The sequence below is a fragment of the Pimephales promelas genome, chromosome 8, assembly GCF_988280905.1.
Source record: "Pimephales promelas chromosome 8, fPimPro1.hap1.1, whole genome shotgun sequence".
NCBI classification, from domain to species: Eukaryota; Metazoa; Chordata; class Actinopteri; order Cypriniformes; family Leuciscidae; genus Pimephales; species Pimephales promelas.
The window spans coordinates 20,742,910-20,768,650 of NC_142776.1; the positions used below are offsets into that span (position 1 = coordinate 20,742,910).

Consider the following 25,741-nt stretch of genomic DNA (forward strand, 5'->3'; position numbering starts at 1 on the left):
TACAGACAGCATACTGCTTTGCTAGATAGTCTATATTTAGATACTTTACTTTTTTTTTTTTTACTTTTTTTTATTATTATTTTTTTACTTATTGACTTGAATGAATGAATATATATATATAATATATATATATATATATATATATATATATATATATATATATATATATATATATATATATATATATATATTCAGTTTTAGTTTCTCTTTTGGTCTTTATATTTGTATTTAGGCTATATGTGTGTATAGGCCTACATGTTTCACTTTGTTTTATGTCTGGTTTTACATAACAACTCCAAATTTCCTTTTTTGTTGCTGTTTTTGTTTCTTTTTATGTAATGTACTGTGTAGGTCATGCTTATTCTGTTCTGTTCCCTTATATTCTGTAGAAATAATGATAATCTACATCCCTCTATTTTCTTAGTCTTAGTTAGTGACTTCTTAATTATTTGCTTAGGCTATATGTCAACTGTTTTGAATGTCACCTTACATACAAATTTGTCTTATTTTGTATGTGATAATATGTAGGCTATGTCATTATTTGGCATTCTATTGCTGTTGCTGCAAATAAATTAGACAGTATTTTAGACTATTAAACAGTTATAGTTTAATTTGCGTTTCTTATTTATTAGCCTATTGAAACTATTCAATGTAAATGTTTCCATAACTATATCATCAACAAACGACATGGCATTTCAAAACCAATCAAATCAATCCGCAGGTACACCTCTCATCCAATAGCTGTCGACGATTTCAGTACGAAACTGAGCCAATAGAAGGCAAGATCTCTCCGAAGTCGTCCAATCAGAACGCAGCTTTGGCCGCAGTTCGCCTACAACGACGGTCGGACGTGTAACTCATTTAGAGTTGAAGAAATACCAGGCGAAAAATAAAAGGTATGATGTCTATTTATCACGAAATAGAGATTTAAAGCAAATGTGAACCAGTAATATCGGCAATAGTTTATTTAAACGTGTCTCAGTGAAGCATACGGTAGAGTTTTATGACCTCTTCGCATGTTTGTGCGGTTTGACTAAACTTTCTCAGTCTTTGTTTCATCTCTGTAATAACAAACAGTAAAATGTGCGCTTTTATTTTTTGTTGCAGTTGAGGATATTGTTGTCGGTGTTTGTGAAATACTCTCACACGAGTAGTAAAAATGGGTTTGTCGTGAGAGGTTAAGATTGCAGAGATTTTTTTATCGTAGGTGAATTGGGTGCATGCAGCTTTAACTCATTAAGTTACATTACACCGCTCTATAATTTATTTCGCCTTTTTTAAAATAGTTTTTAAACATCGTTGCATTATCAAGGGCACGAAGATGGCTTCATTGCTAAAACAAAACGATACATTGTCGCCCATTATTGCAATAGGACTTGCTCCAAATATTGGAAGTATTCATTCTCAAACATGTTCACTTCATTCCAATGAGGGGAAATGGGTCAATTTGGATCACAGCTTGTAAGTGAGCCTGTGCTTTGAAGGCATTCCAGTCAAATTGTTTAAACCAACCTGTTGCATTAAAGAGCCAGAATCAAGAATGAATTTGGATTTAATGCAGAGGGAATGTTTCTCATCAAAACAGTGGAGCTTGTTTATTTAGGATGTTGTAGTTGGTCGTGTTACATTGATGCTTGAGTGTTTTCACTGTTAATCAGATTTCATGCAAGTCTATGTGCTAAATATGACAGTACATTAGTATTTTGTAAGGGCAAATGTGAGCTTGTCTTGTATTCATGTCACTGCTGTGCTGTAGTGCTGGTCAATTGTGACAGGAACTGAATGAAGTGCCATGTGAAAGAAAGGGACTGGGGTCATAATTATTTTTTCTTTAAGTATGAAACGTGTCTTTAAAGATATTTTGAATTTGCATAGCTGTCAATGAATGTTAGGCTGACAATAAATGCATCAGCTCAGATTGGCTCAGCCGCTCATGCCTATCATATGAAGTTGGCAAGAAATGGAAATGATTCTGTTTTCTAAATGCATCTTTTGGATCTTATTTTGAATGATTCATCCATGAAAAAAAAAAAAAAAAGTTTTGCTCATTTTTAATGAATATCGTAACTTTGGTTGGACTTCTCAAAATATTTAGTCTGATTAAAGGGATAGTTCACTTCAAAATGAAAATTATGTCATTTACTCGCCACTCAATTGGTACGGATTCGTTTTACGATCAGTTTATGAACTTTTTAAAGCTTCAAAGTGTCAGTTGCATAGATGTCAATGGAGGGAAAAAAGCTCTCAGATTTCATCCAAATGTTTTAATTTGTTTTCGAAGATGAATGAAAGTCTTACAGGTGTGGAACAACATGAGGGTGAGTAATTGATGAGAGAATTGATTTTTTTATTTTGGGTGAACTATCCCTTTAATGATGAATGATTTAGGTCATTTAGTGGTGGTAATAATTACTATCCTTGTAGATCCAGTTTCATCTGTTTTCATAATAGTATCTTCTATGAATTCTGGAATAGTCCTTTTATAATCTGCCATGATAATATCAATTCCTGTATAACTGGCATGAGATTTAATTTCATTGTGGCATTTCTTTGATTGTTGTGTTGTCTCCAGGCTGGGGTGTGTATGTGTGAGAGAGAGGGGGTAGGCTGCATCAGGAGCAGCAATGGGGGAGATTGAGGGCACCTACCGCTCCTTGCAGACCCCTGCAGGGACACGGCTCGGAGCTCAGAACAACACCGGCATCAGCACCCTGGAGCCCGGGCAGAGCCTCAGTTCGGCTATGGGAGCAGGAGGGAAAGGCCACAAGGGCCTTCAGATCCGTGTCCAGGGCTTGGACGATGTTCAGGAGTTCTATGAGCTTGAGGTGAGACACTTTATATCTCTGTCTGTTAATCTCCTTATTGGCCTGGGTGAGACTTCCTGAATTTTTGATTTGTAAAAAGGCAAATATAAAATATGTTTTTTTATTTGACAATTCAAAAGCCATACTCCAGATTTCAGTGTCACATGATCCTTCAGAAATCCTTCAAATGTGCTGATTTGTGCTCAACATTCCTTATATTATTCTATTATTAATGTTAAAAACAGTACTGCTTAATAATTTTGTGATAATGATTTTCAGGATTTCTTTTTTTGATGAATAGATTTCAGTAGAAAGCCATTTATTTTAAACAAATCTTTTGTAATATTGTAAATGTCATTATTACTGTCACTTTTGGTCAAGTTAATGCATCTTGGCTGAATAGAAGTATTCGCCTAATTTTTTTATTTTTATTTTTTTTTTAAAGGGCTTACTAACCCTACACTTTTGAATCACGTGACATTTTTCTTGCGCTGAAATGTTTTAGTTATAATATGTGTAAGTAAAGTGCTTTATATTGCTTATACATTTTTAGTAGACAAAAATTAGCATACATAAATATAATTCTTTATTTCTATAGCTTAGGCTAGTCTACTCTTTGAATCTTCTTGACTACAATGGCTGTTGTTGGAACTATTGCAGTGATGCATACCACGTATTGTTAACTTGCACCCTGATTTTTTTTTTTTTAATAGTTGTCTGGTTAATTGTTTGCCTGGTTGTTTTGTTTGTTTGATTCCACTGCACAAATATTGTCAATTGTTATTGTGTTTGCAAAGCTACCCAAAGTTTATTTAAAAATAAGCGCACTGTAGCAACTATGTTTGGTTTTGTCCATTTGCGGCTGTGCTGGAGAATGTAAACGACCGTCTCTCCGGAGACCGCTGGCAGTCTTGCTTTTGCGTGCCGGCTGTGGTGGGTGACAGCTGCCTCATGGCTTTAGCTCTTAAATCCTGCGTCTTTAAGTCTGTTTTACACCCAAGGCCTAAAGTCACTTTCTAAGTGCTATCCTGGGTGTAGTTGCATATCTGACAAATGTATTCTCTTCATTGATGTTGTTTATTAATCACAATGGGTGAAATGATCTGAAAAAGCAAAAAGCTTTGGTGAAAATGCATTGCTTAAATTTCCTAGAATATGACACCAGCATTTGACTGGAAAATTACATTAGCGGGGCAAGATTTAAGGTCTTGTTTGTGGGTTTGTGCACTGTTGAGATTAGCATTGTTGTGGCTTTTATAACACTTTTACCATTGCCAGCTGCTCAGTCAAAGACTTGGAAACATTTCACTGGCTTTACTGCAGCAACACCTGAATTTATCTTAACCTCTCCCTTATATTTTGCTGGGTTGACAATGACACGGAAGATTATCTAAATGATGTTAAATGTGGTGTTATAAGACAGCCTAACTGTTTTAGTGGACTGAGGATGAAACTTCCCATAATTAGTTCAGATAACGGTATGCTTTGAATTCCCCTGTTACAAAGATCAAACATGGAAGAGTGGAAAATGGTCATTATCCAGCTTTATTAGTCTACAGAGCTCTGGAATGCGTCAGTCCACCAAACATGCTGTACTGAAGCAGAGAGTAGGGTTGGGCGATGTCCCCTAAATTAGCGGTTGACGATGTTTACAGTAAAACATCGCGATGGACGATGATATTGTCCGTTGGGGTGACAATGAGCAAGATTTCATGCAGATACTACAATAGGTTATAATTCATTTAATACGGCCTTTTTTCTTGTACAAAATTAAATATTTTAAGTTAAATGTACAGTGTTAGACATGTAAAAAAGACGAGAGGCTAACAATGTCAAGATCAATATTTGTGTAGCCTGACGTATTTCACACTGCACGCAGACACGGTCGGGCTATCCGTTCCAGGAGTGGTGTGTAGCAGGGCAGAAATCGTTTACACACCGAGTTCATTTCTGCTGTGCTGCACGCGCTGAATTAAAGTGACGGCGCATAGTTTGTGGTCAAAATGAACACGGATTGACATGGCAATGAATTTCACCATAAATGCATTTAATTAAATAGCTTACCACTATTATTTACAGTCATCTTTTTATTTTAAGACTGCCCAGACAGCAAACTGACATTGAATCAACGTGGAAACGACGTCTCTCGTGACATTGAAACAACGTTGATTTTGCTCATCGAATTAACGTTGAACCAACGTCAGATGCGGCATTCTTCAAAGCTAAATGAAAATCGAAAATTGGTTTGCTTTCATAACGTTGAAACAACGCGTTGATTTCAAGTTGATTTTCCGTTAGTTTTGAAAGAATGACGCGTCTGACGTTGGTTCAACGTTAATTCGATGAGCAAAACAATGTCAGATCAACGTTGTTTCGATGTCATATTTCCACGTTGATTCAATGTCAGTTTGCTATCTAGGTGGGGTAAAGCAAGGAAAACTACAGTTTTACAACTTACAAGGACAAAAGTTTGGACAAGTTATTTGTGACATGCAAGATTTATTATGTAAAGATGTAAATTTTGCAAAAGAAAAGGCATGAGAGTCAGCTGTTTTTGTCAATTTTAAGCAAATGTTTGCGACTTTAATATAAATGGTTAAATATTTGACCACTTGCTTGAGCAACTTAATCTATATAGAAGTAATGCATTTAATAATACGTCGTTTAAACGTGAATACATCAATAGAGTGCCGAAGTTACGACGTCACTCTGTAGGCCAAAACACGGAAGTGAGTTAGGCTTTAGAGCCGCAGTAGTGCTAAAATGCTATGGGATTTTTGAATGGGTTTTTGCTAAATCGCCTGAAATAAGGTCTGTGGTTAACAAAGCATCTAAATATTTTCACGTTTTGATCTATGACTTAAAACACAACCTGCTTGTGGTTTTTTTAAACTTTGCGTCTGCTTGTATTTTTCAAAAACTTTATATAGGCTTCAAAATGTATACATTTTGGATTAACTTGTAAAGATTATCTTGATAAACAAAACGTGTAAGGGTCACAACTCCTTTTTTGAACACAGATCTTATTTTTTGCGATTTTCCAAAAGTCTATGAGAAAAAAATGCATTGCTTTTCAATCGAGGGAACCCATGCGCCGCTAGCTTCCGAATTGTCCTACAAAGTGGCGTCATCACTTCGGCACTCTATTAAAGAGTATATATGTGTACAAAGAGAATTGCAATGCTGACAACTTTTTCAATAAAAGTTGCTGCTAACTTCTGGATTTGAATTACCAATAGTGAGTATGTATTTGTGGTACAAGAGTGAGTATGTGTCTGCAGATCAGTTTCGCACTGTAAACGCAGCATATGTGAAAGCACTGTAGCGTGTGTTGCTCCTGTACTCATACACACTGCACACGGAATATGTGTGAAACCGGCGTAACCCGTCACGTCTCTGGCATAGACCAAAGTATTTAAAATAGCCTGCATTAGTTATTTTTCAATTTCATTTATAGAGCAATCCCTGCGAAGTTTAGAGACTAAGATTAGTGCGTGTCTGGGTGGGAAACAAGGCATCACGGTCAGCCATCACGATGGACAATGATATCATCTATCGGCACAGCCCTAGCCGAGACCGAGAGACCCTGCTGGAGGTAAATGACTGTTCATATTATGTCTAGATAATGGAAGAACAATGGGGTCAGCTCTGGTTCAAAGATTTATTACTCTTTCTGGTGTTCCCCAGGAGTGCATTGGGACTTGTTTTCCATTAGTCTTTATTTAACACTGCCAAGTGCGTATGAATTGCGGTACTGATTGATCTGTTGTCAGATGATGTGGATGTTTTATTAGGCAGATTGTGTTTAATGATTCATAAGGCAACATGGCTTTGTGATCTGTTCCATGATGCACAAACCGGCGATAATGCTGTCTGGTGTTGCTCATGAAAGGGTTTTGTTTATTCTCAGCAGAAGTGTGTGTGTGCACACGTGCACTTGTGTGCTCACTGCATTATGGGTCTGATGTCATGTTGCCACATCTGTTTCCAAGATGGGACGGTGTTCTCGTTAGCACACCCAGGTACTCGAGTGTGAGAGCTGTGGGAAAATATCCCAAATTGACCCTCAGGATTAAACTACCAAACCAAAGAAATAAAGACAGATGTGCTGAACTTCTGTTCATGTTAGTATAAACAAACAAAGTATGCATTGTCTGGTGATGATTGCAATGAGAAATTTTTTTCTCTCACTTTTTTCAAATGTACAAGTTTGAATCCCCAGGTTTGTTCTAGGGCTAAGCGATATACAGCGCTTCACCATCGACATCGCAATGTGTGCATCCGCGATAGTCACATTGCAAGATGTGCGATGTCAAGTTATTAGGGATTGTAGTTGATCCGATTGGACCAGAAACCAAGGTTCTGAACGCATGTGATTAGCAGATTTATTGCAAAGCTTAACCATCTTATAGTGAAATTTTATCATTAGAGCATGTTTTTAAGTCTTCTCAGTTTCATGAAAATACGCAAAATAATTAAATTCAGATCTCTCGCTGTTTTCACACAGAGCCGTGCAGACTTCACGTGAACACCAAATTCAGTTCTCTTTAAGCCAATCTTAGCGAGTGTCTTCATAAACAGTCATTTATGTGAGGTGTAAATGCCCTCCGATTCTCCGAAACACATTCTAGACGGATTTGAATCCGATCACTGGGCCGCATTCCAAACGAAACTGGACAAGTGTAAAGGCATCTGGTTGTTGAAACCGCATATGTAAATTTTACTACCCCCCAAAATGCTAAAAATAAACGTGTGAGCGTGTTATGTTATTTTAGTCAGATATGATGACGCTACTGCGACACACATCACCTCAGATGAGCAGCTGAGCACCTATTCATCGAGCCAACGCGCCGAAATCGCAAATCAAAGTGAAAGTTGCAGATGCTTAACACAACCATCTTCATTAAAAATAAAGATACGAAATGATCTCACCAGTTCTGTTAACGCTCTCTCTTATTGCCGTTTTTGATTTTGAAATTAGCAGATTATCAATGAAATGCAGCAATATCTATTGCTTTCGGTGACGTGCACTCCATTAAATCTGGATATAGAGTGGGAATTGAAGATTGGATTTATATCCGTTTTGCAAAGACACATTTATGTGACCAGGTGTAAATGGAATCCTTTTGATAAATCAGATAGAAATCTCATCTGAGAGAACGTGTGAACTGGCCAGGTGGAAACAACCCCTATAAATCATGTTACAGGGGGCGGAGATTATGTAAATTTTAGGGTTGGTGATGTCAATAACCCGGGAGGAAGGTTGTGTAGTCCTTTAAAAAGCAAATTCTTTAAAATAGAAAATATCTCCCTTTGCGTTGAACTTTTGAGGATTGTAACTTTTTTTAGATGTTGTTTATGCTCAAACAGCAACATTACACATTAACTAAACATAGAAAAGTGAAATCATGATCAACCACCCCTTTAAATGTTCAACTAAGGCCTAATCCTGTCTCAATCTAATCCCCGTCTTTGAAACCAGGCCATGATAAATGGCTATGTATGAAGGTACTAATTGTTCAAAACTTTAAAACCAATAACAAGTATTAAAGCTGAAACAAATTCGAAAACTAGTCAGTCTCACTGACACTGCATTTGTTCGTTCTGATCCATCCTTAATTTAAACATACTTAATTTTTTAAAAAAAATGGTTTTAAACATAAATTGGCATGAGACTTAAAGCTGTTTGATTTTAGAAACTGTCAGGTCCATACAGTCTGTAATGATTTGTCATGAGGGCGTGTGCATATTGGTCACTAGTCTGTCTTTTCTGACTCTAACCTCATTCCCAGTTCACCCGGAAACCCACTGACCTGCTCTCCTCGTCTGTGAGCCACTCCTCTGCATGGCCAACTTGTAATTTGTGTTGCCATCTAAATGCTGAAGGTTTGTAGCAATCCCAGCCTCAGCATGTATTTATGGATATGGGTTTGTTCTCTACTCCACAGCGTCCGCCCAAATAATTTTCTCCAACTTTGAAATCAGGGAAAATGTATTTATGGACTTTTACTCCTTAGTTTGATGTAATCTTTAGCTATATTTTTGGGCTTTGTAACCTATTTGGGCCTATTTGCCAGGTGTAAATGAAACTCATTCGAAACTAATATTTGATCAAGGAAAATGGTGTAAATTGTGCTATATTGTGTCTCCAGTGCTGCTGACACTTTGCACGCTGCAGTAGAACTGTTTGTTATGGTGCTGTGTCAACAGTTGTCAACAGCTCATTTCTATTCTTCACATGTTAATGAACTACACCAGAGTATTTTTCTGAACTACAGTGTTGAAACATACCTGTGACTAACAACCAAATACAGATTGTGTAATGTTTCTTGTTTTTGGTCTACTAATTTAAATCCTATTATTGTTCAAAGGTTTGGTGTTGGTAAGAATTTTTAAAATTTCTTATGCACACCAAGACTGCATCAATTTTGTTCAGTAAAATAATACAGTATAAACAGTAACATTATGAAACATTAATACAGTTTACAATGATGGTTTTCTGTTTTAATATATTTTAAACTGTAGTGTATTCCTGTTATGGCAAAGCTGAGTTTTCAGTAGTCATATGATCCTTCAGATCATGGTGCAAAAAACAACAACTTCTTATTAATGTTGAAATCAGTTATTCTGCTTTATAATTTTGTGGAACTGTGATACTTTTAAAAGGATTATTTTAATAAATAGAAAGATTCAAAAACTGTTTATTTGAAATAGAACCCTTTGTAACATTTATAATATCTTTACATTCACTTTTAAACAATTTTATGCATCCTTACGAAATAAAAGTATTACTTTTTACAAGTCTTGCTGACTCCAAACATTTGAACGGTAATGTATGTGGTTATAGTAATATTAAAATGATCATAGTCGATTATTATAAGATGGATTTCTGTTGAAATGAAAGTAGGATAGATAGGCTGTGTCTGAAATTACATTAGTCATAGGGTATGCGAAGATGAACTGTTCTTTTAAATAAGGGCTGTAAATACATTCTGGGACGTACTTCATCTGCTGTTATCCTTTGACCCGCCTGTTCTTTGGTCTATGACATTCTTATAACAGCCACAAATAATTTACTTGGCTGTTGTTAAAGTACAATAACCTCAAAGGAACAACTTTATTGGTACCTGTAGCGCTTGCACTTGAAAATAGCCATAACATTGTTCTCTTTCAGTTTTTTACATTTTGAATTTTGTGGCTTTATAGCTCCCATTGGATAAATGTCCACTGGCTCAACACTTCAGAATCCCTGGTTATAGTTTGCCTAATTTACCTTGAATGCTGTATATTCAAAAAGACTACCAATTTTATTTTGTTTTTTTGCATATTACACTAGGGAGATGCACATATTTGGACGCAGGTCAATCACCCGTTTTTTTTGTTTAGTCTAATTTCAATCTTACAGCTGATTGGTCTGTGTCGGTGGCAGTTCTTATCCTGAGTTGATTTGTTGCATTGAAATTTCCAGTATAAACAGGCTTGAGACACTCTGACTGTCAGACGTCTGGCTCCCTGTGGGTTTTTGTTCACTAGGCCAATTCGCCTTATTCACTTGGCGGCCATTTTGAAAATGGAACGCCGCTGAGGGGTACACTCACCCAGAAGGATGCATGCGACGCAGCAGCACCAGCAATGAAAACTCGCAGTGCGGACCACCAATCATTCCTGTCTGCCCGAATTAACGATGCAAAATGTGAAGCAAAGTGCCAGTGACTGAAACATCCCCCGGGCTGTGTTAATTAAGGGATACAGTACCTGTATCGGAGGTTTTATCCACGACATTGAACGTAAGAATGGACGCCAATTTACCTCAGTTTCTGCAAGCTTGTAGGAAGTTGACTGTGTACTATTAGAATCTATACAAATCCATTACCATCATTATTTTTATTCTTTATGAATCTATACATATATGTAAACTTGTATTGTCACCATAGCAGCTTATCATTGTCAGTGTGTAACAGGATCAGTCAGACCTTAAAATCACTTCTCTTTCCTTTTACATACATGTGAGTGATTTGATTGTTTTACATGCATGTGTGTGTATGTAAGCTACTGGATGTGTATCTATCTAAACAATAAAGTACAATTGTATCTAGCATAGTAACTTACACAGTCAACAACTCCATATTACAGCTTAGCTTACTAACGTTAATTACCTCTGGCTGCTGCAAGCTCGCAGAAACTGGCAAGGCGTCCATTCCTACGTTCAATGTCGTGGATAAAACCTCCGATACAGGTACTGTATCCCTTAATTAACACAGCCCGGGGGATGTTTCAGTCACTGGCACTTTGCTTCACATTTTGCATCGTTAATTCGGGCAGACAGGAATGATTGGTGGTCCGCATTGCGAGTTTTCATTGCTGGTGCTGCTGCGTCGCATGCATCCTTCCGGGTGAGTGTACCCCTCAGCGGCGTTCCATTTTCAAAATGGCCGCCAAGTGAATAAGGCGAATAGGAAGTGATGAGGAAGCCGCTACAGCAGCCCAAACTTCCTGTTCCATCCACACCCATGGGACGCCACAGGCCTCTGCTCGCTTTCCCAAATAATCACCCAAGCTGTCAGTCAAAGTTACAGACAGGCTTGTTGCCTTAATTTGTGCGTGTGTGCGTCAAATCTATTCCATACAATGCCATTCGAGTGCATACAAAACTACAACATTGACCTAAATTTGTGTCATAACAAGGACTCTGGCAGCTGTGATGGTGTGGGCTCGTCTTAGAACGAGTTATTAGCTTTTATAATTTAGTTCGCCATGTTTTCTCAGCTCTCGAAACAAAGAGAACATGCACGCATACACATTTGCATGGAATTTGACCAGTGCACGCAGCACGCCATTCAAGCCCTACTGTGACCTTCTGAGGAATCTATTGGAGAGCTGGGGCTCTGCGGGGGGAACGGCAGAAATAGACAGTATTAAACAACAGCGACTGCAGAGAACTCTCGCACAACCCAGGGCCAGAGCATGCTGCCTTTTAGGAGATCCACTGCTTTCAGTTGTGAAGAGAGACAGAAGAGGTTGTGTGTGTGTGTGTGTGTGTGGTAGCATGTCACACTAGTTCTCTTACTGAGCTGACTCTGTGCCAGGCCCAGGAACCTTGCCAAATACTCTCCAATGAGGGTCTGTTCATAGCTGCTTGTGGAGAGAGAGGGTAGAGAGCCCCCTTTATCTGCTCAATGACACTATGCAACAGATATAAATACACCTTAGCCATGTAATAATGTCCTCTTTGTCTGGACAAATACTTTTTATGTAACTACAAATTTATTGCCGGTCCGCGAGTTTTGGTGATGATGCATCAAAATGTTACATTTATTCTTGCTACATTGACTTTTGGGTCAATGACATTATTATTATTATCATTTTTGTCCAGATCTGTTATTAAAACCTACATCACAAACGCATTTTGTACATGCACTATTTTGAATAAACCTCTTGAATGAATTAACATGTTTTTAACTTCTATATTAATAATATTTTTGATATTTTATGGGCGGAATTAAGTCAACTATCACTGTCCTGATATTAGAGTGAATTGTTCAAGAACAAAATGTTGTTTTCACTTTATTTTGAAAGTCCTTTTAACACAATTCTGTTGACTATAAGTAACGTTGCACCTACATGTCTACTAACTGCCATTGGAGTGCCAGTAGAGTATTAGAAGACTGGTGGGGTTAGAATAAGTTGGTATAAATAAGTACACACAAGCACTGGAATAAAGTTTATATTTTGGATATATACACTGATGTCTACAGAAGCGATCACAATAGAGTAAATCACCGTTTGAAAGTAAATTGACACTTCAAATAGCAATTATATTGTTACAATTTTAAGTGGTGACAAGTGACATTTAAAAATCTATCTGTCATTGAATCATTCAATGGATCGTTCAATCTGTCATTCAATCGTTCAAAAAGCTGATTTATCCAGTAATGAAACAAGTGAAGTCTTAATGCATTTGCCTTTTCAGAGTCAAGGGAAAACAGTGATCTCTATTTTAAACAACTTCATTCTCAATTTATTCAGTATCGTGTAGCTTTACTTGATATTTGAGTTGTTATTTTTGAAATCATTAATTTGACAGTTTATGGGGGAAAATGGTAGCCTGACTTACTCACATTCTATTCAGTTCTGCTCCATAGGGCTTTGATTATGAGGCGTGTCTTAATCAAAACAGGGGGAAAAAAAACCCCCTCTGCACTCAATTGGATAGACCTACAACCAATCCAGAGCAATGCAGTAAGTGACGTTTGTTGAGAGAGTTGTCAACAGAACTGAACTGCACGCACTCTGGAAAAAGTATTTAAAAGAAAAATGAGTAACAACCTTTGCCGGTACTGCAAAAAGAATTCAAGGATTTGTGGAAACTTCTTGAACAAAATAGAAAATGTAAAATGTATAGCTTATACGAATAATTTCTCCGTTTAGAATTGGATCTCGACAATAAAGGGTATGGTGTGCCTCGTTCGACTAGTATAACAAAGCCTCACCATTGTTTGATGCAGCGATGGCTTTGACATGAGTTGCATTGCCGTGATGCCCATTTTGGTTGCTTCTTTTACTTGGTCTTCCATGAGTGCGACCAAAGGAGGAGAAACCACAAAGACAACTGGGTTCTCATTGCGTCACATCTTCTTAAGCCCGGAACACACCAAGCCGATGTTCCGCACGGTTCTGTGGCTTCGGCTGAAATAAGTCCTCGTCGGCTTTGTTTCTCCTGATTCGACATGTTGAATTAGCGTCGGGCTGTCGGGGAAAGAGAGAACTCTGATTGGCTGTTCAGTTTGTGAAAGAGTCCGCGCACGAGAATAAAAGCAAAACGGCAAGCAAAAAATCAAAACGGTAAAGATAGAAGGCTGTTCTTATGTCATCGTCATCTTACCTGAGTGTTCCTTGGCGAATATTTCAATATTAACATGAGCAGAGTGGAATGAAGAAAGTGTTTAGCAGGATTGATATTCAAAAGGGTAAGCACCTGCTGCTTTGTTTATGGTATGTGTATGACGAGTTCAGATGCAAAAGCCTCCAAGTGCCATTTGAAATTTTCTTCTAGAATGCTTGTATATTTAAGTTCAGTGATTTCACTTAAATGGCAATGATAATTACCTATTAATTGTTATTTAAGTGAAATTACTGAACTTAAATATACAAGTTTGATAAAAAATCATCATTAAAGAAGAAAATTTCAAATGGCATTTAGAGGCTTTTGCATCTGAACTCTTCGTATCTGCAGCGTCGGTTTTCCTTTTTGAATGACGAATATAGACTAATGTATCTACAGATACAGAGAGTTGGCTCATTACACCCAGGAGCAGAACACACATTCTAGCTGACAGTCGCCTGTAGATCTCTCGGTGTGTTCAAGTGCAGCTTTTCACCCTGACGAGAGCGGGCAAGAGGCGACAACACAGTCGGCTTTCATCAGCGCTAGTTCGTCGGCGTCGGGCTTAAGTGACCATCGGATCCAGCTGATAACTTTTGCCGAATCCTGTAGGAAGGACGGCAAACACATCTTGATGATCGGCAAATGCCTTTATTGCAGTTCTCTGTTTGTCTTTTAAAATGAATGCGCTGTCGATTTCTTCTAAAACAGACGCGATAGCGGAATCTATACATCTCAGTTCCTCAGCTGCAGTCATCTTTGTTGTAAACCATTTCAAACCAAGTGCTCTTTGATGACGTGATGATTGCGTAGCTGCAGATCATCTGTCCATCATCGTATAAAGCCCGCCCTGGCATTTTGATTGGCCCAACCATTTTTTTACTGATCATAATTACTCCTCAATGAGTCCAGACCGAACTTCCCGATCAAAAAAAAATGTTGTGGGTGGGGTTTGGGCTAGCATCCAGGCTAGGTAAATGTTATTTACTTGTTGATCCAGTATAGTTTTTTGAAACCAACATTTTAATCTCGATTTTTCTTTTGTTTATTGTGCTCACTTTTACCCTTCTATCATTTTCTTTGTGAATATTTGCAAGAACTTGTGATAAACATTACTGCATGATTCATGTAGGTCATAAAACTGATCTGTCCTGACTTTAAACACTTGTAATTCAATCTTGGGCTTGCTCTCCATTGATGTTCAAGTAAAAATAGACACTAATTGCTGCATTGGATGTTTGAACTGGCTCAGGCCTTGAAAACAGCCTGTCCTTTAAAAGCTGAGAATGTCCAGTGGCCAGAAATGGTTTTTGATCCTACACAGACCTGGAAACAGTCACATTAAAAGACATTTCCTGTTCTTCAATGGCTTTAATGGCATAACCGAAAGTAAAACATGCGTTTCAGAAACATTGGCTCCATGTGCCAACTTTAATCCTTGTTGGCAAAATTCCTTCCTTATAATGTCTGTGTTTTTCTTTTTAATAAAACAATGTGTGTTGTATAAGACTGTGCAGAGACCCAAAGTAGACATTCCCTCCGTGTTTATGTAGACGTTGCACTCGGATTCTTTCCTTTGTTAATGTTGGAGCCGTTTTTGAATGTGCTTTCAGACTCAAAACAACTGTAACTGACAGTGAGGGAGCAGCAGTGACGGCAGGTAAATGGGCAGCTCTACAAAGAGAGGGTTAAATGGGATTGGTCAGTAGGCTCGGGGCTCCGCCTACACCTCAGCAACAGGAAGCTCAGGAACACTGGGCCTTTTTATTAAAACCGTAACAACAGAGGAAAGAAGCACTGGCATTCACGCCTTGCTTTGTGTTTAAGAGACCTGCAGAGCGATGAATATATATGAATGTGTTTTGTTTGTGTGAGGCACAGATGAGTCTTTGTGGAGGGGTCAGTACAGCGAGGGGGCTGCTTCGATCATTTGGAATGCGGGAGAGTGGAGATGGGGGCTGGCTGATGGGATTTCGAAGGAGGGAGTAGAGCAGGACTTGTCCAGTATTAGCAAACAAGCTCATAAATAGTTCAGTTGACAGAAAGAGGAGTGAGTGGGAGGAATGGGGTGGGTGGGAGTAGGCATGTTGTGTGTGTGTAGTAACCCTAGTAACCCTAACTGATTACCTTTGTTCAGCCTTTGGACAAGTCTTTAAACTTATTAGATGATGTTTATTCTTTAGGAACTCTGGTTGTGAGTTTCTCATTTTTAAAAAAAAAAAGAGAATTCTCAAAAATAATGGCAAATTTCACTCTTTATTTTGTGGTTGTTTGGAATGAACTAAGATTCTGTTTTGTAGCTGTAATATCATTTTTTTTTTTTTTAACACCAAGAGTTTGGTTGAAAAATAGTTGCCTAAAGTATTGTTTAACAACACTGAGGTCAGTTGGCCTTTTTAGCTATATTTAGTAGTGATCAAATATACATTTCTCAGTGTGTGAGACCAATAACTAGAGGGCAAGATGGTAGATAATTTGAGATCCATGTGATATTAGGGATGCCAAAAACATAAAAAACATAAAATAGCACTCCTAATGCTGTCACTTGCAAAGCATACTGGTAACTGGATGTCTAATTCTAGTCTCTAGTGGATCTCTAATCCTACCCAGCAGTTAGTTGTCAAGTAGTTGTCAAATCATGTAGTTTTAAAATGAGTTTTAACACAACTTCAGTTAAATATATTAGGTGGACTGAACACAATGAAATGAAGTTGTCCAAATGTTCTCAATTGTTTCTTCAGCTCATTTTAATTAATTAAGCTGAACAAAAGCAACAAATTGCTTTTGGTAAGTGTTGTTTTATAACAGTACTTTCAAACACATGCATGTGTATTTGTGCATTCATTCTATTACAGTATAGCATTATAAAAGGTGACTATTTTTTGGTATTATGGAAAGTAGGAAACATTCCAAGAAAATTTGAAAGCAGATACGTTTTAATTGTATTGAGTGAAATGTACATAAATGAAAATACACATGAAGTACACACACATGCTGAAATAAGACAAACATGTTCTTAAATTAAATGCTTATGCTAATCAGCTATGCGGTCTATGCTCAAAATAGTCAGTTTGTTTTGATTATCAAACATGTATTGTTGCTCTTTCTTGTGCAGCATAGCAACAATGACAAAACAGCCTTCTAATAGTAAGTCACAAGATGCACAATCTACCACATAAGTACAATCAGCTCTAGGAAGCCTCGTACACACTCATTCGGCCTGCTTAATGTCCTACATACGATGCAATTAGTGAAAAAAATTAGTGACCGATTTGATTGAGCTGGCCATAAGGAAAATCCTGGAGGCCAGCATCTCTTGATTGCCTCAAGGCCCCGCCACCCCCAACTCGGATGACAACTTTTCACATCTCTCACTCTGATGTAATTTAAGGGTGTTGAAGCATGACAGATTTGGCTTTTCATTGGTTTGGCCCAGTTGGCGGCCGTCACTGATTTTGACCTAATTCGGGATTTGCTCAAGCACAGATCAAGTTTACTACAGAGCCTTTGCAAAGAGACGTAATATGTTAATATTGGTTTTATTTAAACAATGGTAGTACTAAACTGGTTCTATGCAATAGAGATGGTTCAGAATAAATTACATGTGCATTTTTGTTTCAGTGTAAACTTGTGTGTGCATGTGCGAATCCGTGCATGTGCAAGTGATCTGATTAGTATGTTATTGCGTAATTTAGAACTTCTTTATAGAAAAAAAAAGACAGAAATATGCTTTTAAAGGTCACAATTCATCCCAGCAACATGCAAGAATAATGTCCATCAATTTTACAATGTTAGTGGCCATTCATACAAAACACGTTTTAGCGGTTAAAAACGTGAAACACAGGCCAGTGAAGCAGTAAAAAAAGCAAGGTCTAGAGACATGTTTTTTAAATTGAGTGCCGCATTTCTTTATATGTGTCATCCACGGAACGCTGCAAAAGAGGCAAGCGTAACTGTCAAACATTTACATTAAAAAACAATGGAAAAATAACCATTTTAAGGGAAAAATGCATTCCATGTTAACCGGACGTTACAAGAACATTTTACTGAATCAAAGTGGGGCTTAGCAATTGGCCAATTGTGCTGCCCTAGCAAAAACTGGTTAAAAAAAGAGAGCGAGAATGCTTTGAGTAAGAACTCTTGGGAAGTCATCTACACATGATATATTTGATTAGATTTGACTTAATACCATTACACCTACAACTAGATAATGTGTTGCTTTGTGCTGTGCATGTTGCACTCTGGGAGTTTGGTTCATAAGGCTGGCTTTAGCAAGCTATTTAACTATCTGGGTGACGCAGCACTGGAGCAGTTGGTCAGTAATGCCAGGTACATTAAAACCCTACACTGATCCTTATTAACTCCCATTTTAAATGCTGACAAACTCTTTATGTCCAGCTGTCTGCCAAAATGCTACAGGTAGGGATGGGACGGTATGAAAATTTCATATCACGATTATAGTGTCCAAAATAATCGTGATTATCAATATTATCACGGTTTTGTTAAAAATGTATGAAAGTGCTTAAAAAGAACTGATGCTCACACTGAAAACATTTCAACAAGTTTTATAATTGAAAATCAACAAACAACAAATAAAACAAGCCTCTCTATGCAGTTTTTAAGCAAGATTCTATAGACCCTTTTACAGTTGGTAAACATGGTGACGTTTTTTTGTGGGCGGAGCTTAGGTGGAGGCAGAAAGATCCGTCTGGCCGCTTTACTAACGCTAGTTAGCAAGGATTGTTAGCTTGTTTAACAATGACTGGAGAAAATCCGATATTATCTTAATGTGTAAGCTCACTCACTGTCCAGGACTGTGATTGTTATTTCCAAAAGTTATTTTTAATAGTTTTTTGTAAAACTTAAAATATGACCACACCTCAGATTTGGTCCTCTTAAAAGGCTGAAAAATCTCCTGAGCACGGTCACTGCCTTCCACCATTCCTTCTTGAATAGTAATTTAAAAAAATATTGCGTGCTGCGCGTCTGCGTCAGACTGGCCGACAGGATTCAGCGAGTTATTAAAATCGCGATAATCAAACACGGTTTTAATGATAATCAAATTTTAAACGATAATACTAACCGTCAGTACATTTTTATCACGGTTTATCGTGAAACCGGTTATCGTCCCATCCCTAGCTACAGGTGGTGGTCACAGGTCTTTTTGCAGGAGCCAGTTGGTTTGACGCGTACAATAAGAAATCAAATTTATAATTTGTGTACTATTTGAATGAAATCACCCTGCTCTGTTTATTTTAAGGGTCAGATTCCTGAAGCATTTAGTTGATGCCTGTAACAGCAAGTGTATTGCGTGACGGAGTGTGTTAATATTTGCACTTAAATAAGTCCATGGTCAAGAATTTGTAGCTAATCCTTCTCTCAATTACTTTTTGTTCTTTGCATGTATGCTTTTACCACAGTGACGAAAGTCAGGAAAATGTAGCCGTCTGGCATACCCTTTTACTTCATTCAGACAAATATTGAATTAAATATGTAATCTAATACAGTAATGTTGGCTGTTACATTCATACTATCATTTGGCTGGGCCTGCTTCATTTTTTTTTTTTTTTTTTTGTTGCTTTGTGTGAGTTGAGTTGAATCATATGATCAACATTCCACAAATTGCATTCCAAAAAGTGGATTTTAAGATGGATATATCACTGATAGTAATGTTATTTTAAAGTCATTATAAGAATAAATGTCACCTTTTCTATTTTGTAAATGTTTTATACAACAATAGCCTCGTCATATAACATTTCACAGGTCTTCAACAGTTAAAACAATGGATTATTACTCGCATCATTTAGATCTTCACTCAACCCGTTTAAAATAGTTTATAATATAATAAGACAAAATGCATGTAGTTTATTTGCTGTCTTTTCTCCTTCCATATATTTTCCTTGGTCACTGTCATGGTTTGCTGGTTTGCAGGAAACCAAGCGTGGTTTCCTGCAAACCGGCAAGGAAACAATTATTTTTACTCTTTATATGGCATGCGTGCTCGAGTACTTTGGCTTCTGACAGTAGTGGTTGAAGAAGTAGTTGACTACCAGAATACCTAACTAATCCATGCAAGCCGTAGTCCCAGCCCTACGGTTTTATTTTTTCGAGGACCCTTTACATTTGGATGTACATTTCGATATGAAAAAAATAAAAACTGTCGCTATTGCGAATCAGATGTTGCTTCACACCATGATTGATTGAACAAGTCATTAAAATAACTATTGAGAACATTTATTTTCTTGTCATTCAGCAGGGCTCCAGACTAACTTTTTGCCTTGGTTGCACTGGTGCGCCTAAAAATTTAGGTGCACTCAATTTTTTCCTAGTCTCACATCGGATTTAACGCCACAATTTCAAGGTCACCTTTTTATCACGCACCATATATTCATATATATTATGTAAATCCTTTTAAAAAAAATAAGATGTAGTTTTTTTGTTGTTTTTTAAGCACAATTATACTGTATATAAAAATATAAATCTTAAAAAAAATTAAAGTGCTGTTTTTACATTGTTCAAGGTAAGGGCAGGGTATTGACACAAAATTTCACAATTCTCAAGAAAAACAAATCTCAACTAATGCTGTAAACTGGCAGTCAGTTGTAGCCCACTGTTTCATTACCCTTGTATAATATTGAAGGTAAAAATGACCTGATTTGTACACAAACACTTAAATTACACTTTTACTTATTTTTATAATAATAATGTTATATGAAATATAAACATTTAAATGGTGGCTGCATAAAAACTTGTCAGATTTTTTTCAAACAATATGCATTAAATATTGAAAAACATAAAAAAATGATATTGAATTTGTAATATGGTGCGTATATTTGGCAAAATGCACCTCTAGAGTTAATTTTTCTAGCTAGCTAACGCGTTTATGGTCACTGGATATGTTTTTTCTGAGGTAAATGTGATGTTACATTACATTGTATACACGCCTTTTACTGACGTCTTTTCACGGTTGAGACGCTGATTGAGCTATTCAATGTTAAAGATACGGATTTCGAAAAGTTTTACTCTATCTTTTAACACACTTTCAGATGCTCGTTCATGTTTATTTCGCACTGTAACTGGTATTATTAAGGCGGAAGAGATTATCATGTGCACTCCGCGCTGCTGCTTCACTTGATCGGAGCCAGAGCGATCTCGCGCAACAGCGTCAATATTCTATTTATGTTTTTGAATTTCGTAAGAAAATTAACCTAATTTGAAATCTGAGACTTTGTTTCATATCAATAGTAACAAAGCACAAAGATTATTGCAATGTATTGCCTGGGATGCGCGTTGCGCGCTACAATTTTCCATTCATTCATCAACTGAAAACTGCATAGCCCAACGGGTTCGTAAAATGAGAATGAGTTTTTGAATATGAGAATATTTTTACCTAGCCATAAAAAGTAGCCTACATTTTTAAAAGTTTCTTCGTCGTCTGTTTCTTCTGCTGCTGATTGCCGTAACTGATTCTCTGGTGTTCACGTTCAGGTCGCAATTTATTTTGTATCACACAGCACGGAACATTTTCATGCGTGCAAGAAGAACAAAAGACTCGCTTGTGGAAAGTGAGCGGATGCGATCATGCGAGAACAGGTGCACTGGTGCGACCTAGGAAAATATTTGGTTGCACCCTTACAAATATTGGTCGCACTCTATAGCCCTGTTCAGACAGAACCGCTTGTCCTGTATGTTTGTGTATTATCTGTCATTTATTCACGTTCACGTTCGTTCGTTCATTCATTCGTTCATTCTATTCGTTCATTCAAAATGATTTCTTTTGCCGTGAGCCTGTGTTCCTGAAGATTCAGCAGCCGTGCAACAAACACCTGCAATTCATTCATGTAACTGCCATGCATTTATTTAAAGTTAATTATTTACGGCTTTTCGTATTATTTGGTGTCAAGGTATGGCTGGAACTGTTGCAACATAGCAGACGCTGCTACCTTCTTGGAGTGTGAGAGAGAGATGCCTCCTGCTGAGATCTCAACATGTCTCAACACAGCACTCAAATGCATGATCACAGATTCTGTAGAGACAGACTAAATGGGGGGAAAAGCATACATATTACTGTTAGTTTAATTTCAGCAGTTGCCAATGTAGTCTGACAAATTGGCTTGGTGAATACGAGAAAGATTCCCCAGACTGTGAACATCTGCTGCTCAGTAATCCCAGCCACTGTTGACCCATAAACCCGCCCGACTGACGCTACAACTGTAACAAGGAAACTCCTGCTTGCTGGATAGTGTCTATGTGCTTAGTGGGTTCAGCATGCACTGTGACGCACGGAAAATATGTTACGGGTGGTATTTCCTTGTTACAGTCAACACCCCCCGAGTTGATCCATAGCTTAGATTTGTTATGCTGTACTTCTAATGGGCTTTTAGTTTAGGGTGCTTGAGGAAGCTGCAGAAAAGAGACTTAATCCAATTATTGCTGAAGTATGTGAACTGACAGTCTGTAGAATTCTCTTCCAAGCAAAAGACACACCTCACACATGGGAACGTCAAAAATTAGACCAGTACGGTTTAAGTTTTTTTTTTTTTTTTTTTTTTTAGGCACCAGTACGTTTTCAATTTTTTTTTTTTTATAGCAGAGTGAGCGATTGTATACCTAAGTCCCTCTATTGGCAACAATTTTGACCAATTTTCTTGGTAGATTATCCACCTTTTGGAGTGCAGAAGCTACTTTTTTTTTTAATGTGCAAGACTTCTGATTCATGAGCCACTATAGGTAAATAACTCGAAGGATAACAAAGTGCAGTAGACAATACATTTGTGATAAACCAATGTGTTCAGGATTATGATAATCATTTAAATTTGATAACAAAAAATACCAGTTTGCAATATCAAGCAGCATAACAAACAGAATGTTTTTGGACTGGTAAAATAACTGAAAGCAAAGGAATCTAGTCAAATGAAGCAAGTAACTCTCACAATAACAGTAACCGTAACAAATACAGTAACTCTTATTCAAAAGAGTGAAATGTTATTCAAATGTAAAGAAAATTTTCAGAAATCAAGTTTCTAATATGCTGATTTGGTTCTCAGAAACATTTTTTTTTATTTTCGTGAATTTTGTGGAAACTGTCATAATTTTTTTCAGGATTGTTTGAATAGAAAGTACAAAGAACAGCATTCATTTCTTATCATAAATTTTTATATCATTGTAAATGTATTTACTGTCACTTTTGATCAACTTATTGTGACCTTGCTTATTGCATCTACTTTAATGGGAAAAGGCATTACTGATTGCCTTTTCAATAATATATTTTAGGGCTGAGAAAAAAATATTGATTTTTCTAATTAAAATGTTCCAATCAATGACCACCAAGATAGAAAACTTATTTTTACCAAAGTTTTTTTTTTTTTTAGGGAATAAAGAAAATGCAACACAACCAGTGTAGCCTGATAAGTCAGTTCTTTCAAAGACTAGTTTTAAAAGAAGAATAATCATTTTTACACTGTATAATTAATAGCATTGGTAGATAAGACAGTAGGTTTCTTTCATATGCATGTAAGATTATAAATTACATTCACAACTGAAATATACCCAAATGAACTTGATCCTTAATCTGTATTAAATTGAGAGGTTATGAATCAGAATCAGATCTGGAAATCTATTCACAGCTTCCGTATCAAGTATTATGAATTCTTATTCTTTCTCTTTTAGTGGTCCGTCCCCTCTTTACACTGCTGTGCATGTTGATGCTGGTTTTGGCAGAGTTTAGAAGGGTCATTTGGAAGGTGCTTACCTGCCCTGCTTGCTACAGAGAGTATATTCTTTAATACAGCATTTAATACATTTTCTCAAGTAAAGAATCAGTCAAGTTTAGAAGGTACCACAGGGAACTCAAGGGTAACAATCTGGCCAGCCCAATTCGGGCTGTTTTTATGGTCTTTAAAAATACATTTTACATTACAAACAGCTGTCTGCTGTATAATTTTCCCAAAAAAGTCACAGGCTTGAATGGCAAAACCCAAGCGCTGTGTGTTCTGGGTACATAGTAATTAGTCATTCATTTTGTAATGACAAACCCCTGAGTCAGTTTACAGGGAAACCCCTTTTTCTTTTAAGCAGGTTTGACCACCTGTGTGCTCTGAAATGTCCTCAGATGTTCTCCTAGCCTTTCGCAACTATATGTTTACATCAGACAGTCCAGCTGATCTGAGACTGAATGTGTTTTGGCCTTGTGTCTGGTTTAGGCCTGGCTGCATGCTGTGGAGAATTTCTTAGATAGCCCACAGATATTTCCCACTGACACCCATTAGCCTCAAATATCCAGCGAATTCATAGCAGACACAGCTGTTTCCACAGAAACATTTTCCCTCTCACAACCCCATAAAAAGACCGTTATTTGAAATGAACTATAACATTGTACTTGGAACATGTTATACTTGATGTGATTACTTGATCTCATTGCAGTTATATCATATGCAATATATAATCTAAAATAATTTAGTATTTTAAATAGTATTCTTGTAATCCCACTGCTGTACAAAATGTATTAACACACCTTTAACTGAAATCATACATTTATTGTATGATTCTAATTTTGAGCGAATGAATGATGTGTTGTAAGTAGGGCTGTCAAACGATTAATCGCGATTAATCGCATTTTATGTTTTTTGCATTTGCATTTTATGCATTTCGTGTTTATATAATTTATGTGGGTGCACTGTGTATAATAATTATATATATATATATATATATATATATATATATATATATATATATGGATAGATAGATAGATAGATAGATAGATAGATTTAAATATAGTTTATATTATATATAAATAATTTTTTTTTTCTTAAATATCCATGCATGTTTGTGTATTTTTATATATATATATATGTAAACACAAACTTTTATTTTGGATGCAATTAATCGTTTGACAGCCCTAGTTGTAAGTGGTGAACAAAATGGACAAATATATATATGTGTATTTCATAAAAATTGGAAAGAAATTCAAGTCCAGGCACTCAGGGTTACAAATGTATGTGTATTTTTTTTTACATGTATGTATATATTTAATTAATTAATTGAATCTCCTGTTTTGCCTTTTTTTTTTTCTTGTAGTCAAAAGCAGATGGGCAAGCTCTTTTCTCTGAGGTGTTCAGACGGATCAATCTCATTGAGAGCGATTACTTTGGTCTGGAGTTCCAGAACCTGCATATGAACTGGGTAAGTGGCCACTTGACAAACAGTCCCCCTGCTCACACAAAGACAGGATTGTGGACTTGCCCGCTCCACTGAAAACCCGGCTAAGCTCTTAAAAGACGAGGAGGTGTATTATGTTATTTGTGCTGCCTCTGGGCCCCAGAGGTTTGCTGTTCTCTTTAAACCAGCCTGATACAGACACTCAAACTTAAAGAACTCAAGCGTTATTTTTTATAACATATCTTTAAATGGGCGTCATTAAAATAATACATTTATACAGGATTACTTCACACTGGAAGACTTTAGTTGATCAAACAGTTCTGTGTGCTATGCCAGACAAATTTTGATGTATTTAAATTTTAAAGGATTATGTGAACCAGAAACAAAACGTTAAAGGTGAAGTGTGTAATTTTTCAACTTTAAAATGTGTACCCTTGCTTAATAAGGAGATAAAATGAGAAGTAATCATTGGTAGGTTGATTCAGCTTAGCCAGTGGTGTGACTTAGGGATGGTGCTCCTTTTTCTTTCTTTTTTTTTTTTTTTTACCATTGACTGATGAGAGGAGTGTTCAGAAAACCAGTTTGAAAATGGTGGTTATTTTTTTAAATTTAGCTTGTGTTAATTACATTGTCAATATTAAGGGTGCTCCGATTGATTGGTCGCCGATCATAATTGGCTGATAGTTGCTTTGGGATGTGTGATTGACGGTCTCTATAAAGGTCGATCAGTTGACGCAAAACTCGCGAGACAATTTTTTTACGCCATTCATTAGCATTGTGTGTACCATCCTGCGGCCACTTGTCAAACTGTGCAGCCTCTTTGCTCAACCCGTAAATAAATCCATTGATCCGCAGTTTGTTTGAGTTAATTGTCTAGTGGGGTTCTAATCTGCACTCT

General features: G+C 36.9%; 1 protein-coding gene across 3 annotated transcripts in view; it reads left to right on the plus strand.

Annotated features, from left to right (window-relative positions):
* The first annotated feature begins 777 nt into the window (after positions 1-777).
* farp2 (FERM, ARH/RhoGEF and pleckstrin domain protein 2) overlaps positions 778-25,741 on the plus strand; it is a 59,808-nt gene continuing 34,844 nt past the window's right edge. For all 3 annotated transcript variants that reach the window (XM_039691517.2, XM_089134129.1, XM_089134130.1), the window contains exons 1-3: positions 778-896; positions 2,573-2,825; positions 24,763-24,867. In XM_039691517.2, coding sequence (XP_039547451.2) covers positions 2,625-2,825; positions 24,763-24,867 — 306 coding nt within the window. In that variant the 5' untranslated portion in view covers positions 778-896; positions 2,573-2,624. The remainder of the gene's footprint in view (positions 897-2,572; positions 2,826-24,762; positions 24,868-25,741) is intronic.